The sequence below is a fragment of the Chelonoidis abingdonii genome, chromosome 6 (assembly GCF_003597395.2).
Source record: "Chelonoidis abingdonii isolate Lonesome George chromosome 6, CheloAbing_2.0, whole genome shotgun sequence".
NCBI lineage: Eukaryota > Metazoa > Chordata > Testudines > Testudinidae > Chelonoidis > Chelonoidis abingdonii.
Genome location: NC_133774.1, coordinates 13,912,605 through 13,929,420, shown reverse-complemented (window position 1 = coordinate 13,929,420; position 16,816 = coordinate 13,912,605). Strand labels below are relative to the sequence as shown.

Here is a 16,816-nt window from a genome sequence, read left to right as displayed (position 1 = left end):
CTGAAAAAAGTAGCCAATGCACGAGCACGGTGCCAGTTCCTCCTATCAGTAGTGAACTCAAAAGCTGCACAGCTGTAAATAAAAGCATGGAGGAGAAATGAAGGTTAGGGAGGAAGAAAGCCTCAGTTCGTAAAAGCTGGGAGACCACAGTGCAAATCACATTTCATTTCACTACTGAGAGTCATATGGAAAGAATCCTCTTCCTGCACTTGCAGCTGTAGGTGTTATCTTAAGACCTGGGATTTGATGCTAGAGAGAGACGTCAAATATTAGATAACCAAAAGTGACCTGAATGTACCTACAGTAGTATGTAAACAAAGTGTGTAGTGTACCACTATGAGAAAATCTAACCCAGTGTGTTTGCATCTTTGGGCATGTTACGGCTCCTGTACGTGTGCTGTATGTTTTGATATAGTTTGATTCATTTTGGACTTAGGTGAAGATTCACGTATTTTTGTGTCAGTGTGTATATTTTTGCATCAGTGTGTATTTTCAGTTAATTGGTGATCCTGGGGGTAGGGGACAAAAATTACTCAGGTTTCCAGAGATGGGGAAAAAAGTTAAAGTAGAGAGAAGTGACATTGTGGGCATGCATTGTAAAAACTTCTTTGAATTCATGGAAGAACGATCATTGTTCTTGGGAAGGTAGAACATCGAGCTCCACTGGGTAAAAGGAATGGCTGTTGAGTATCTGTCAGTGAGAACGTGCACCTGGGTAATCAATAGTCTAAAACAAAATAAAACGTACCCCGCTGTCATTTCTTAACTATGTGTCAAGTTTAGACTAATGAAGAGAACAGAGAGGACAGATTTCTGTCATGTTACCTATTTGTGCTAATTTATACTACTTAAAAGCCTAGTGCCTCGTCAGTTGCAAGGAATTGCATAATGTAGAGTGGGAGTTAATAGGCAGAACCTTAACTTGTAATATAGTGAGTGGGTGAAGGTACAGTGCCTCTCATGGGAAAATACCACACACCGCAGTTCTGAGGGAAGAGGCCTACCTGCATTTCAGCAAGCTGCCTCTATTAAAAGCAAATAAATAGAACAAATGCAGCTGGGGCGAAAGAGAGGCAAATAGGATTTTAATATATTTAATAGATACCATTTCAGTGAGCTTTTAAAGCTGTGACAGCTTGGCTCTGGGAACTGGATAGCCTGGTGCTAGAGGGCTTTGTCTCTGGGTTCAAATCCAGATCAGGGTGATAGTCCATGTGACAGTTGTTCCATGGCTTATGTGAGATGAGCTGGTTTTAGATCAGTTCCTACTGCCCCAACATCTCAATCACAGTTAACACCCTCTTCTGGCAGTCTCATCATAAAGAGTAATGGTTGGACTGGCATGGAGACGAGCTACCTCTTACAGGTGGTCCCTCCTGCTGAATAGGGCTGCTAAATTTCTAATCTTACAAAACCAAACATCCTTGCTTCACCCCTGCCCCACCCCTTCTCTGGGGTTTTCACTGGACTGGGGTTGGGGCAGGGGATTGGGGTGCAGGAGGGGTGTAGACTCCAAGGTGAGGCCAGAAATGAGGGGGTGAGAGTGTGGAGAGAGCGCTGGGCTGGGTCAGGAGGATGGGAGGGGATGAGGACTCCGGATGGGGGTGCGAGCACTAGGATGGAGCCAGGGATGAGGGGTTTGGAGTGCAGGAGCGGGCTCAGGGCTGAGACAGGGGATTGGAGTGTGTGGGGGGGGTGCAGGATCCAGGAGGGAGTTTGGGTGTGAGAGAGGGCTCAGGTCTAGGGCAGGGGCTTGGGGTGTGGGAGGGAGTGTGGAATCTGGGAGGGGGCTCAGGGCTGGAACAGGGGGTTGGGGTGCAGGCTCTGAGAGGGAGTTAGGGTGTGGGAGGGGGTTGGGGTGTACACTCCACCTCTCCCAGAAGCTGCTGGCATGTTCGGCTCCTAGGGGATGAGGCAACCAGGCGCCTCCATGTTCACAGGCGCCACCCCTCGCAGCTCACATTAGCCATAGTTCCCAACCATTGGGAGCTGCAGATTCAGTGCTCGGGATGGGGGCAGCACGCGAAGCTTTCCTCATTGCCTCTGTGCCTATGGGACGCAGGGATAAGCCAGACTCTTCTGGGAGAGCTGCACTGAGCCAGGGCAGGCAGGGAGCCTGCCTTAGCCCTGCTGCACCCCCAACCGCACTTTTAATGGCCCAGTCAGCAGTGCTGCCCGGAGCCACCAGGGTCCCTTTTCAATCAGGTGCTCTGATCGAAAACCAGACACCTGGCTACCCTATCATCAAGTGATACTGTGGCAGGCGATGAATCTGCGAGCAGCAAGAGCAACAGAGCAGAGAGCTGGGCTCAGCCCTGCAGGCCAGAGCTGCCAGTACAAGGTGAGTGCCGAGCGGGCTCAGCCCCCCAAGAAAAATATGTTCACCAGCTGCCTGTGTAGCAGCCAGTCCGAGGAGCCAGGCTGCGAATTCCTTCTTCTCACAAGATCGTGCTGAAAGCAATGAGGCTATTTGAGAAGCGAGGTGCTACTCAGGGAGAATAAGAGGATCACAACATGGCCCTCTAATCTTTTCAAATGTTATTTAATGGATTTCCTCTGTTAGAAATGCAGTGCTATTACTGGGGTTTCCGTTCATCATGTAGGCACTGTTTAATTTTAGTATAATCCCTTCCCTCACCCCATTCCCCTTGGTTTATAACACATCCTTTCTCTTCTCAGTGTCTGGCTTGGCTGTTTGTTTGTGTAAACAGGAAATGATCCAGGGGGATCTCTGGGACTCAGGACATTTCATACATAGCTCATAAAGTGCCATCTCCCTCTCTGATGGAAGCCAGCTCCCCGCTTCCCCCTGCAGGATTACCATATGGTAACGGGAGCTGTTTGACATTGGAGCTGGGGTTCTCTAATTTAGGAAACGGACACAGAACAGCACGGAAAGAAGAGTGTTCATCTGGATTTTAACAATTTCTTTCAGTCTCCAGGGACTTACTATATATTCTGTTCATTCGAGGTGATACTCACCCCTGTGCAGAAGGCCAGCACCAGGTGTACACACCCTTTGTGTCCCACATAAGCTGCTACGGATTGAGTGGTACCTACCTTGTGGTGGATGTTGGCATGGTGTTGCGTTTCATCCTCTAGTGTGGAGTGAAATGGGCATATTCAGGGTTGCCCTCTCCTCTCGCTCACAGCAGTCTAAGTAAGGAGTGACTCCAGTGAACTCAGTGGAGCTGCGCTGTTGAAAATCTAGTATCAGAGGAGAGTCAGGCCCGCAATTTATAGTTGCTGTTTTGTACTACAGCAAAATACTGTCATTGATCACTCACCCTGGCTTACTGTGTTACCAGTATTGGCTTGGGGGGGAGGGATAGCTCAGTGGTTTGAGCATTGGCCTGCTAAACCCAGAGTTGTGAGTTCAATCCTTGAGGGAGCCACTTAGGGATCTGGGGCAAAAATCAGTACTTGGTCCTGCTAGTGAAGGCAGGGGGCTGGACTCCTTGACCTTTCAAGGTCCTTTCCAGTTCTGGGAGGGAGGTATGTCTCTTATTATTATTGAAAGAACAGGTGGCAGAGGCGAATGGGAGAGAGGGGTGGCTCACATTCATAGCCATTGCAAGGACAGGCTGGGACTCTGCAGTATGTACAGATAACCCCCATGAATACAGTCTGGCTCATTGTCTCCCTCTAGTGCTCAGGCCATGTAAAGAGTGCCCCCCCCATATTATAAAAACTCCATGGCCACAATTGTTTTTTGGGGTATAAAAGCCAGGACTTGCATTAGGGGGTAGCAAGCAGGGCAATTGCCTGAAGCCTCATGCCACAGGTGCCCCCATGAAGCTAAGTTGCTCAGGCTTTAGCTTCATTCGCAGGTGGTAGGCTCAGAGCCCTGGGCTTCAACCCCACATGGTGGGGCTTTGGCTTTCAGCCCTGGGCCCCAGCAAGTCTAATGCTGGCCCCGCTTCATGCTTCCCCCCCCAAAAAACCTGCTCATGCCCCCCCCAGGGGGCCTCAGACCCCTGGCTGAGAACCACTGCTTAGGCAGTGGTGAGCCATGCTTTTTAGATCTAGAGGGACTAGGTTCAAATCCCACAGATGACCCAGGTGTCATTAATACTCAGTCCCTGTGCCTATCTATGTGCAGTGGAAGTGCACTGCATTATGCTTCAAAAACAGCAGCAACTGGTGGGGCTTGATAGTATTTCCTGACTCTAGCCTCAGTCTGGTAAGAGAAGCTGCATACACATAATAGTTCTGTGACCAAAAAGATGGGATACCAGCACTGATTCCTTATTGAGTTAAGATAAATTGGCATGAGCCAGATTTAAATCTAAGTGTGTCCACAAAAGATTTGCACTGGTTTAACCAAATCAGCTGTTAAATCAGTGTAAGGTTAGACTGGTGTAACTTTGAATATAGGTGAGGCCCTAGACACCCTTACCTTCTTTTGGAGCTATGAGTGCTCATTACTTCTCCACATTAGATGTCCCAGGATGGGTTCCCAAAATTTAAGGTGCTTCTGATTGCTTGAACTACCAAGAGAAGTAACTTTTTCCATGAATCTTTCAAAGAAATGGTTATTGGAAACTTAGTATTTTGATGCCAATTTACTTAAAAATAATGTTAAAAATGTGTTAGGAACCAACCCACATTCCAGTTGTATTCCCAATATATGGCCACAAAGTGGAAACCCTTGTACTTTTCTTCCTTGTGGAAAATACAAATGCATAGTAAATTAAGTCTGTAGTTATAGATTCAGAGCATTTAAGGCCTTGAAGACAAAATTATGATCATCTAGTCTGACCTCCTGCATAGCACAGGCCATAGTATTTCCCCAATAATTTCTGCATTAAGCCGATAACTTCTGTTTAGGCTAGAGTGTGTCTTCTAAAAGATAAATGATTTTGATTTACTGACTCACACTGATGAAATGGTACTTAAAGATTTAGGCAGATAGGGAGCTTGGTTTGAAATCATTATTCTGCCTGTGGTAGTTCCAGTATGTTTTCATTAAACTTCGTAGACAGCGTGGGCTCCCTCTGGTGTCAAATTTGAATATCTGAAATTTAATTTAATTTGCCCTTTCATCCCAGCCCAACGAATAGTGCAGGTAGGTTTTACTGAGAAAATCAAGTTTTTGATGAAAACACAGCTATCAGTCTACTCTTATTTGTGATGTAGATTAGTAAATCCACTTAAATGATTAAATCCACTTCTTACCATTTAAATCTTTGTTTTCTAAATTAAAAGGATCTCAGATCAAAAACATGTACTGGGAGGGGGGGGAGAATCCAAAGAAAACGTCAACTGCTTAAAATTGTGATATTGACAAGAAGAACCAAACTCAAAATGCTATTCCGGTCATGTAGAAATTGTAGCTTTCATCCTATGAAAAGACACCGGGGCAGATCTTAAAGTACTTTGTGCCCATTCAGGCCTGTAAATGAAGGGGGACAGATTTTCAAAAGTGCTCAGCACCCGGCAGCAACCCACTGCTGTCCTTGTCTTTAGTGGGAGCTGCTGGGTACTGACCACTTGAAAATATGGTGACTTCACTTAGGTGTCTAATCAGGCGCTAAGCAGTTTTTAAAACCTGGCCACTTATTTAAACTGGCTAACTGGAAAGTGGTGGAGGGAGCTCTCTCTTGAAAATTTGACCATTAGCATTTGAGTTTCTAAAGGGACAGGGACACTTGGCATTTTGCAGCCACAGATGGTACCAGTGTTTTACTTTTGTGTAATAACTTTGCTCTATCCTGGGGCCAGACCTTGCATCCTAAAAGGGACAGGGAACACTGGCATTGGCTTCAGCCATGCTTCCCTTGATAAACAAAGCTAGGTTTCAGAATCTAACATTTTTTGTAACCTTTAATATTTTTGTCCTTGTTCTTCCTTAGGTACTTTGAGTTTTATGAAGGGCCTTTTGAATACAACTCCACCAAATGCCTGGAATTAAGACAGGATATCATTGAGGTGAAAGTGCTCTCTATGTAAGTATGAGCAATTGCTTTATAAAATGGTTGCCTTGTCAGACAGGTTACAAACACACGTATAATTAGGGGGCCAAAAACACATTTCCAAGGAGCAGGGATTTTGAGCTTCCATGTCAAAGTAAGGGGAATAAAGAACTTGATCCCCAGTGGAAGCAATGGGGTTCTTTCCATTCATTTCAGTGGGCTTTGGGCCAGGCTCAGTGCCACCACTTGAATTCGATTAATGTAAGGAGCCCATGTTTTCATCTCTAATAGTCTACTCAGGGCCCTCTACTGAGATCATATCGTGTGTTTTCATTTGCCAAGTAATTTAAACAATTCAGTAGCATAGCACAATTCTGTCATTTCATCAATGCAGTTTCAGAATTCGGTCTTGTATGGTCCCACAGGTACGTCAGGAGATGTATCAGTTGCCTAAGAGGATTATACATCCCTGAAAAGGGGTTTTAAAACATAATAAAAAGGTAAAATAATAACTGATGTAAGGACAAAATTCTCTTCTTCAGTCCACAGTGCATATTCCTTATTTTCACTACAGGCCTCCTTAGTACATGTCCAGCACATACTCCCATTGATATCAATGGGAGTTGTGCTCATGAAACAACTGCACAATAGGTAAATGTCCATGTAGCAGCTGGAAGCACGCTTCCCAGTGCAGGCAGACAAGCGCTAGTTCTGCTCAAGCTAGTACGCTAAAAATAGAAAAGTAGCTGAGTGCAGCCTCTTGAGTACAAACCTGCCTGGACCGCCTAGGTGCATGCTCGGGTGGCTAGCCCAGGCAGCTGCCTGAGCTATCTTTAGCTACACCACTGTGTTTAGTGCACTGGCTCTAATGCAGGGGTCGGCAGCCTTTGGCATGCAGCCCATCCGGGTAATCTGCTAGCCCATCCACAGGCACGGCCCCCTGCAGCTCCTAGTGGCCGTCATTTGCCATTCCTGGCCAAGGGGAGCCAGGACTGCCCAGAGAGGGGGGCAAGTGGGGCAATTTGCCCCAGGCCCCACAGGGGTCCCCAGGAGAATATAGTATTCTATAATATTGCAACTTTTTTTTTTTACAGAAGGGACCTCTGAATCCTCTGGGTGACCCTGATGGGAGCTGCGGGAAGCAGCGACCTGTCAATGTAAGCAAAATGTCTCACAGCCCACCAGCAGATTACCCTGCTGGGCCGTGTGCCGAAGGTTGCCGACCCCTGCTCTAATGCATGCCTTTCTACCCACACTGAGAATCACTCTCCAGCTGCAGAGTAGACATACCCTTTGACTGAGTTCTAAGCTATGAGAAGAGAACTTTGACCTAGATAACGTAACTTTAAAGTCTTCTCTACAAAACTGTAACAAATCCTGGAGAGATTCCACATGTAAATGAAAAACAGCCCAGGTATTGGTTTAAACAATTATTTATTATTAAAAATGTCTCCTTGAAAACAGTTTCAGAGTGATAGCCATTTTAGTCTGTATCAGCAAAAACAACTAGCAGTCCCTGTGGCACTTTAGAGACTAACAAATTTATTTGGGCATAAGCTTTCATGGGCTAAAACCCACTTCATCAGATGCATGGAGTGAAAAATACAGTAAGCAGTATATATATAACAGCACATGAAAAGATGGGAGTTGCCTTACCAAGTGGGGGGTCAGTGCTCACGAGGCCAATTCAATTAAGGTGGAAGTGGCCTATTCTCAACAGTTGGCAAGAAGAGGTGAATATCAAGAGGGAAAATTACTTTTGTAGTGCTAATGAGGCCAATGCAATCAAGGTGGAGGTAGCCCATTTCTAACGGTTGACAAGAAGGTGTGAGTATCACAGAGGGGAAATTACTTTTTGTAGTGACCTAGCCACTCCTAGTCTTTATTCAGGCCTAATTTAATGGTGTCCAGTACATTGGCCAAACCAGACAGTCTCTACCCAAAAGAGTAAATGGACACAAAGCAGACATCAAGAATTGTAACATTCGAAAACCAGTGGGAGGGCACTTCAATCTCCCGGACACTCAATAACCGACTTAAAAGTGGCAATTCTTCAACGAAAAAACTTAAAAAACAGACTTCAATGAGAAACTGCAGAACTGGAATTAATTTGCAAACTGGACACCAACTCTTTGTGCCTCAGTTTCTCCACCTATAAATGGGGATAATGACACTGACCTTTGTAAAACCCTTTGTGAGCTACTGATGAAAATCAAATCTCTATGAAAGAGCAAGGTATTATTATTGTTAAACACAGATCAAGGCATGCTTCCTGTCCTGGGCCCCAATTCAGATGAGTAGTTAAGCATGTGCTTAAATTTCATTTACTTCAATGAGACCACTTGTGCACTTAAAATTAAGTATGTGCGCAAGTGCTTTGCTGAATCAGGGCCTTGAAGAGCTTTTGTTCTAAGACAAGACAAAGACAAGATAAAATACTGGCTGGTAGATTAGATGAGCAAGGGAAAGGAGGAGGAACCCAACACACACTACTCTTCGGATATTTCCGGCATGCTTTCGGTAGTGTGATTGGCAGGTCCATGCCAAACTCTGCAGTTCGCATTCTTTATGTTGGCACTCTTGGTGGTCCTGTGTGGCCCACTGCTACCCTCTTAAAGGGAGTGTCTGTAATGGACATAGTTAGTTATAAGGACAGTTTTTTCCCCTTACTTTCTATCTTTCATGTTTTTTGATATGTATCACATTTGGCCTTTAACACATGATCTTGGACAAAATGCCTCCATCCATGGGTGGCGCATGAACCACCCATTCATGAAGGCTAGCCCCTGACCCTGCCCCTTCTGCCCGAGGCCCGGTCCCCCTCCCCAGCCCTGAGTGCCCCACCACAGCTGGAGGAGTTCCGCACCAGCCGCCCTGAGTCCTGGCTCACTGGCTGGCCCCAGCCGCTGACTCCCCTGTCCCAGCCCTGGGCTGCACCGGCCAGTTCTCCCCAGCGCTCACAGATGCTAGACAGGTGACTCGAGCACCCACACCAGTCATGTCCCAGGCCGCCAGCCAGCTGGCCTGCCCCTGCCTGCTTCAGGGATGAGAAGCAGCTTGGGCTGGGGCCATGAAGGAAGAGTTGGAAGCAGGAGGGGGCCTCCAGGTGGGGTGTGGGCGGGTTCCCCTGGCCTGTGATACCCACCACCCATGCCTCTATCCACAGCATATTCCAGCGCCAGGCAGACATTCAGCTGAGAGTCTCAAGCAAAGGATGAGCAGGGCCTGCAGACCTGGTTGCTATCTGAATATTCCGTGGGATTTACTGGAGTCAATCTCGCACTTGTCGGGGCTTCAAAGAAAAACCTGTGTCTGGTCCATAAAAGATATATATTTCTTTTAGCCATTGCAGCAGTAGGCCTACAGCTCAGCCACTCATTCATCAGCTATTTGTCCAAGGGACTGGGTTCTCTAGGGGTTAGAGCAGGTTAACTTGGAAGTAGGATTCAGGGGCTCTGTTCTCAGATCTGCCACTGACTTAGCGTGTGATCTTGAGCAAGACGTTTAACCTCTCTGCCTCAGGTAGGAAACTGGGGATTGTAGTTATTTATTATTTGGATAGTGCCAGTTACTTTATAGACAGGCATATAAAAGACAAATTTCCTGCCTCCGGGTGCTTAGAACCCCAGTGATAATACAGACCTACTCATAGGCCTAATTATTGTTTGTAAAGTGCTTTGAGATTTTCAGATGAAAAGTTCTAGATGTGCAAAGTATTGATGAAAACAGCCATCTAACACAATAGCAACAGCACTTTGCTGCTACAGCTCTGCATGAATCTTGGACATACACCTCCCCCACTGACTCTGTACAGATAGCAAAGCTGGCTGCTGCCTTTTCCCCTGTGACTGGCACTGGATGAAGGACATAGGCATAGCAACTTTGTCTAGTTTGCTGACTCACGATGCTTAAAAATAAATAATGAGAATAGGAACATCTTGCCAGGGTGTGTGCTAGAATCATGTTCTCTTATATTGATTGCAGGGCATAGAGAAAATCACCGCTCTGTATCTTATCCAGTGGAATTCCAATTTAATGGGATAGAATTAGCCTAGGATATGCAATTATAAATTGTTTGTATTACGGTAGTACCATGAGCTGTTTAACATAGCAAAGCTCTGTTTGTCATGCTGGGTTCTTCTAATGTGCATGTGGAATATTCTTTTCCCCTTAGTTATCCCTCAGGGATAATGGAAGATTTCCAAATTAGCATGCTCTGATGTGCTACAGCAGGTACAGTATGACCTTTAAGAGTGACTTCCACTCTCTGGAAAGCTCTAAATTACACCAGTGTGAAATATAAAGCTGTTCTTAAAAAACCCTTGTTATTTTATTGAAAACCAGCATAGGGAGCATTCAAACCCCGCAAACCCAAAGAGAATGCACCAAGATCCAGGAGCCTCCAAGAGACCTCAAACTTCATCAGAGTCCAAAAAGGGACATCATGTATCCATTCTACCTAGATATTTGTGAGTTCCCTGGCACCATGGTACACCTCTACCCTGATATAATGTGACCTGATATAACACGAATTTGGATATAACACAGTAAAGCAGTGCTCTGGGGGGGGGGGGGGGGCGGGCTGCGCACTCTGATGGATCAAAGCAAGTTCAGTATAACGCGGTTTCACCTATAATGCAGTAAGATTTTTTGGCTCCCAAGGACAGCGTTATATCGAGGCAGAGGTGTATCTAGGTGCCAGGTACTGAAGATCACACATGAACTCGTCTAGGTAGGTAGGAGCAACTTCTAGAGCTTTAAGGTAGTCCCATGATGCTGACCATTGAAGTCCTCTTCCTTTCCCCAGAAGATATAAAAGACAATCTTTTAATGTGAAATCTACAGACCGGTCTGGCTCAGACTCTTAGCAGAAGGCTATTTTATGTTCTGCTCCATGAAATAACTGAGCAGTAAGAACTTTCCCACTCTTAAGTACATTTTCTCTTGATTTTCCCAATGAAAGCTCTTTTTTTTTTTTTTTCCTTATAGAAGTCCACAGAGTTGCCATAATGGTGAGGCTATGACCTCCACAGCTGCAGGCTAATATGCCACACGGAGGATTATAGCTGGGTTGTAAGGCAGAAAGTACGTGTTACAGTACATCCACATGCAATGGCATGAAGTTAAGCAAAGGAAAATTGAGCCTGGATATCAGAAAAAAAATGCTTCCGAATGTTGACTGTGGAATAATTTCCCTAAGGGCAGTGGAGAGAGTCCCATCACTGGAGAGAATTAAAACTAGAGTGGGCAAAGCAAAAAATACAGCTGGGAAAAATCTTTAACTGGAAGAGGTGCACTAGGGGCTTGATCCAACCTCCCTTGACATCAGAGGGGACTTTTCCCATTAACTTCAAGAGTCGTTGTTGGGTCTTAGGCATTGCCTGCACTGAGGACATGCTCTGGTTACAGCCATCAGTGGCCAGCCACCAGTGTAGCTATCCCAGTGAATTGCTGCAGGTACATCTACATTTGAGTGGGGAGGTGTGATTCCCAGCTCGTGTAGACTTACCCGTGCTAGCTGTGCTTGAGCTAGTGTCTAAGAGTAGGAGTGTGTCTGTGGTGGCACAGGCAGCTCCTCAGGCTAGCTGCCCCAAGTACAATCCTACCTGGTCCCGAGTACGTACTTTGAGCGGCTAACCCAAACCATTGCCCATGCAGTCACGTGCACAGTGCTGTTTTTAGTTTCTAGGTCAAGTACAACCAGTGCGGGTCTGTCTACGCAGGCTGGGAATCACAACTTCCAACTCCAGAGCAGACCTAGCCTTATCGTAGATAAGCAAGACATCTATCAGTTTCATTTGGCATCAGGATAGCTTACTTAGACCTGGTCTGCAGCGGGGGAGTGTGGGGGTGTCGATGTAAGATACGCAACTTTAGCTACGGGAATAGCGTAGCTGAAGTTCACGTATTTCATTTTGACTTACCTCCCGTCCTCAAGGCGCGGGATCAACGGCTGCAGCTCCCCCCATCGACTCCGCTTCTTCTGCTCGCCCTGCTGGAGTTCTGGAGTCGACGGAAGTGTGTTTGGGGATCGATGTATCTCGTCTAGACGAGATATGATATATCGTTCCCCGATAGATTGATAGCTACCCACCGATCCAGTGGGTAGTCTGGACGTCCCCTTAGACTGAAGCTGTTTGGGACAGGGGTCCTCTGTGTTTGTACAATACCTAGCTCAAAGCATCCAGCTCTATGACTGGCCTCCTAGATGCTACAGCAAGGTAAACAATCAATAATTTGTTCTCCCAGTTTCAAGCAGGGTTAAGTTGCAGGGGTGGAAATCACAGTTTATAGTGGCTTTACAGGTACGCTAGGGGTTTGCAGCTACCCTGATGGCTGAAATTCCTAGCATGGACAAGGCCTTAGAGGAGAACTTGAGGCTTTATACTTTGAGAATGGGATTTTCAAAGGGGCCTAAAGAAACTGGGCACCAAATTCCCCAAATCTTTTCCAGATCTAATCTCTGTGAGTCCATAAATTAGCCATCATTGCCAAATGGAATCCAGAAAAATCAGACACAAGAGATCACCTTGTTTTTTAAACGTTCAGGTTTCTTTCAGAATTGAAGGAGGAGAATCTGAAAGTATAAGTGTGATTAAAAGAGAAACAGGCATAAATAGGATGTGTGTATTAACATGAACTGCCACTACTTAATCAGACTTCCGGGTCTGTCTTTAAAGTCAATATATAACATTTGTGGTCTAGTGGACAGGACACTGGACTGTACCTGTCTGTGTTACTGACTTCGGCATGACCTTATGCAAGTCACTTCACTTCTTTGTGCCTCTCTTTCCTCTCCTGCTCTTTGCCTGCCGGATCTATTTAGATTGTAAGCTCTTTGGGGCAGGGAATGTGTTTGTACAGCACCTAGCACAACAGAGCCCCAATCCTGGCTGGGGCCCTGTAGGCACTACTGTAGTAGAAATAATAAGAGTAAGAAGAACCATAGTGTCCCATTCCAGGGTGCAGCCCAGACCAGCGAGGGGGGTTGTGCCTCACCATGCTTTGCTGTTGTAGCTCCCACATCGGGCCACTCACAAGCAGCCTGCCAGCAAGCAGGTCACACTCTGAGTGTCTATGTATAACAGTAGCCCTGGTCTAACCTCTGATCCAGCAGCCTGTCAGCAACACACGAGTTGCACTCTGGCTTCCAGCAACCTTGATTACTACTTGCAGGGTGACCCCAACATACTCCCAGTCCCTAATTTCCTCCAAAATGTGTGTGTTCTGCACGGCCCAGCCTTCTCCTGGGCAGTTCAGATATTAAAGGTCCTTTGCCCATGTAAAGGGTCAATAGTCAACAGTTTTCTACTCTTAACTGATGTTACCAAACAGTTCAGTTTACACACAACACTGCATTTTTTTAGATTAAAAATAAAACAAGTTCATTTAAAGAGAGATTTTAAGTGAGTCCAAGTATAAGCCATTAATGCAGAAATGGTTACAAGAGAAATAAAGATAAAAGTGCTTCCTAGTAGCTAAAACTTGACAAAGTAGACTTGGTTCAAGGTAAAATCCTTACCACGTGTTCTCAGCAACATGGCTGACCAAATTCTCAGGTCAGGACCTCCCCTCAGAGTCAAAGAGCTGGTCCCTTTGTCTTGTTCAGTGAAAGAGTAATAACCTGGGGTGGTTTTGCCCCTCACTTTTATAGTCAGGGCTGGCTCCAGGCACCAGCGAAGGAAGCAGATGCCTGGGACGGCCAATAGAAAGGGGCGGCAGTCCATCCGTTATTGGGGCGGCACTTCGGTGGCAGCTTAAGCGCTCTGCTTTCGTCTTCGGCAGCAATTCAGTGGCGGGTCCTTCACGCTGTCTCTTCCTCTTCGGCGGCAGCTCAATCGGATTTTTCTTTTTTTTCTTTGCCGCTTGGGGTGGCAAAAAAGCTGGAGCCGACCCTGTTTATAGTCCAGTCACCCTTTGCAAAGCATTGTCCTGAGGGTTACCCCTAGATAAAGTTCATTCCAGCTATAAGGAAGGAGACATGGAATCTTGTGGTGAAGAAGGTTCTATGTTTTTTGCCAAAATGCAAATCGCTTTTTTTTTTTTCTGCCCCGCTTTGTTGGCAAAGAATGGCCACTTGACACATAATTGCCAGTCAACTTTGACACCTGGCTAGCATCATCAGCTTGTCTTTTGTCTTTGAGCGACTGGTTTACCCACTCCCCAGACTTGCCTGATAAACACATTGTAGTCATAACTTCAGTTTCTGTTCAGAACTCTTAGTATGCATTTTGTACATACATTACAAAAGAATACTGACAATTCATGTGGTGTTAGTTTTTAAATGATATCTCACAGTATATTTTGCACAAAAATTATTACAAAAATGTTTATGGTGTGAATACAGGGGTGCTTTTAGTCATACATAAGGATTAGGTTTTACACAGAGAGCATTCATGTGGGCCAACTATCTCTTCCTACCAAATAAACATTACATGCCCTCATCAATGCAGTGTTATGAATAAAGAAAAGTTCATTTCATAAAAGTGCACTCAGAAGTCTTTGGTTTTGTCTTCAGGGTGAAGCAAACTGAATTGTTTGACAGGTGGAAGAGCCTACAGATGTGCAAATGGGAGATGAATGTGACAGAAGCCAACCTATTCAAGTAAGACAGGTTTCTGTTAATGAGACTATAGCTACCATTAACTAACAGGGGTGAGTTTCAATGTAATCGATTGTAAAGGAGTGATGTAATCACATATCAATGGTTATTAAAGAGCAAGTAAAACATCAAAAGAGGCTATTACTTTTTACTGTTCATTATGATCGGGGAGACCAATGCATTTAAGTCGGTTTTGGCTATTGTTAATTTTAAAAAAGTCAGGTAGCAGGATGGTGTGAGGGTGGAAGAATGCTATAGAGGCACCTAAGACTCACCACCCTCTAGGGTGACCAGATGTCCTGAGTTTATAGGTACAGTCGTGATATTTGGGGACTATATATTTTTCTTATATAGGTGCCTATTACCCCCCCACCCCGTGCTGATTTTTCACTCTTGCTATCTGGTCACCCTACCTATGAAGGAGGGGAAATCTGTGCTGAGGATCCCCCCAGCATGTTTCAGGGAGAGGAGAGATGGGGGCACAATCTGGGCCCTGGAGAGATTATGGAAGATCACTGTGAGTCAATGACCAACCATAGAACAGAACCGTGGAGTCCTGCCTCCTAGTATTGTGCTCCAGTCCGAAACCAAGAGTTCATCAGGATGCTCTTTGCGTCGAGGGTGCTGACCAAATTCTCAACTGGTGTAAATGATTGCAGCTATACTGTCTTCAGTAGTAACACTGCTTTACATCAGCTGAGAATCTTCAGAATAGTCAGCATGAAAATCTTGATAGTTAGTTCTGTATTCCATTGATTATCTTTCCTTATTACCCTTCTCAATTGCCATTCTCTGGCCTCCTCAGCTGCTGTTCTGGTATCCAGAGGCCTCTGTCATTTGTCCTTAGAACACTCTATTTTATCTTATATCCTTGCTGAAGTTCTTCTACAATGATTTCAGAACCCAGCTTTGGAATGTTGTCCTGTAGGGCCAATATCTGAATGATGCCACAGCATTGTTTTAGCTTTGTGCACATATATTTATCACTGTGGATGCACAGGCATCAGAGACACAGGCATTGGCTCAGAAACAACCGTGCTCTGGAATAGGAGTGGGAGTAATTCAAGGATTTCTGTTGCAAAGACAAAAGTAGAAAAGGCATTAAACGAAAGAGGTGAACTAAGAAATTGACTCCATTTTGGCACACAGCACTCACTCCTCTGTATATTTAAGTTTAATATGAAATCTATGGTGAGAGTAGCACATTAACCATAACATCATTGGGACAGCAATTTCTATCCATTTCAGTACTCATTGTAACTCTTAGCTTTACTCCATGCTATTGGTTCATGTAAACTTCTTCACCTATTGTTCATTTGACAGGTCAACGTTGTCAAGATGTTGCAATGCCCCTGCCTTTCTGTTCACTACACAGAAAAATACACCCCTGGGAACTAAATTGAAATATGAAGTGGATACTAGTGGAATCTTCCATATCAATCAAGAAATCTTCAGAATGTTTCCGAAGGTCTGTTACCTGTCCGCATCCATTTGCTAAAACCTCACACTATAGCTGCTGCATTGGACAAAGTCTTACATAGTAGTCAAGCTTTATGTAATTTTTGCAAGCATCCTTGATTCTGCATCTTCATTTTCCATATGATAATCCATTTGCTTTTTCCTCTATCTAGTTGTCATCTGTTCCAGCTGGCAGGCAATGTATATACTTTTGACTGCAGAATTTACTGACCACATGTTAACTGGCTAGTGAAATGCTTTAGAAATCAGCATATAATGAAGCTCAGTGACCAAAACTCAACAAAGACATGTCCACATATTTTAAACACATTATTTGTCTGGGTCTGATTCTTATTCTTATTTGAAAATTTAGGAACTCGGTGATTTTTACCTTCTTTCTGTTTGCAGGTTGTGAACATGTTGCAGAATTCTCAAATGAATTTATTAGAATTTATACACAAATTTCTTCAGCAAATAATCCTTGACCTGAAGAACATTACAACCCAATGTACAATTCTCAGTGCACACTGAAATTTAAGAGCAGAAACTAATTTATGTGACAGTGACTGTGAATTATGTAACAAACCCACACATCTCGAATTTCAAGCTGTATGTTTGTGGAAATAGCTGAAACTCATCCCTTTGCAGAGGACCAGCACGATATTGATCTTAAGTTCTTATATGGCTGCCATTATCATAGTATCCAAGCACCACACAATCTTTAATGTATTTATCTTCTTGACACCTCTGGGAGGTAAAGCAGTGATATTATCCCCATTTAACAGATGTGATCTGAGGCACAGTTCCTCAAAATATTTGGACGCCTAACTTCCATTGAAAT

General features: G+C 44.8%; 1 protein-coding gene across 2 annotated transcripts in view; it reads left to right on the top strand.

Annotated features, from left to right (window-relative positions):
- The window catches only part of ST8SIA5 (ST8 alpha-N-acetyl-neuraminide alpha-2,8-sialyltransferase 5), a 69,980-nt gene that overhangs the window by 37,911 nt on the left and 15,253 nt on the right, over positions 1 to 16,816 (top strand). For both annotated transcript variants that reach the window (XM_032798466.2, XM_032798464.2), the window contains 3 exons: positions 5,856 to 5,948; positions 14,434 to 14,520; positions 15,841 to 15,985. In XM_032798466.2, the coding sequence (XP_032654357.1) occupies positions 5,856 to 5,948; positions 14,434 to 14,520; positions 15,841 to 15,985 (325 nt within the window). The remainder of the gene's footprint in view (positions 1 to 5,855; positions 5,949 to 14,433; positions 14,521 to 15,840; positions 15,986 to 16,816) is intronic.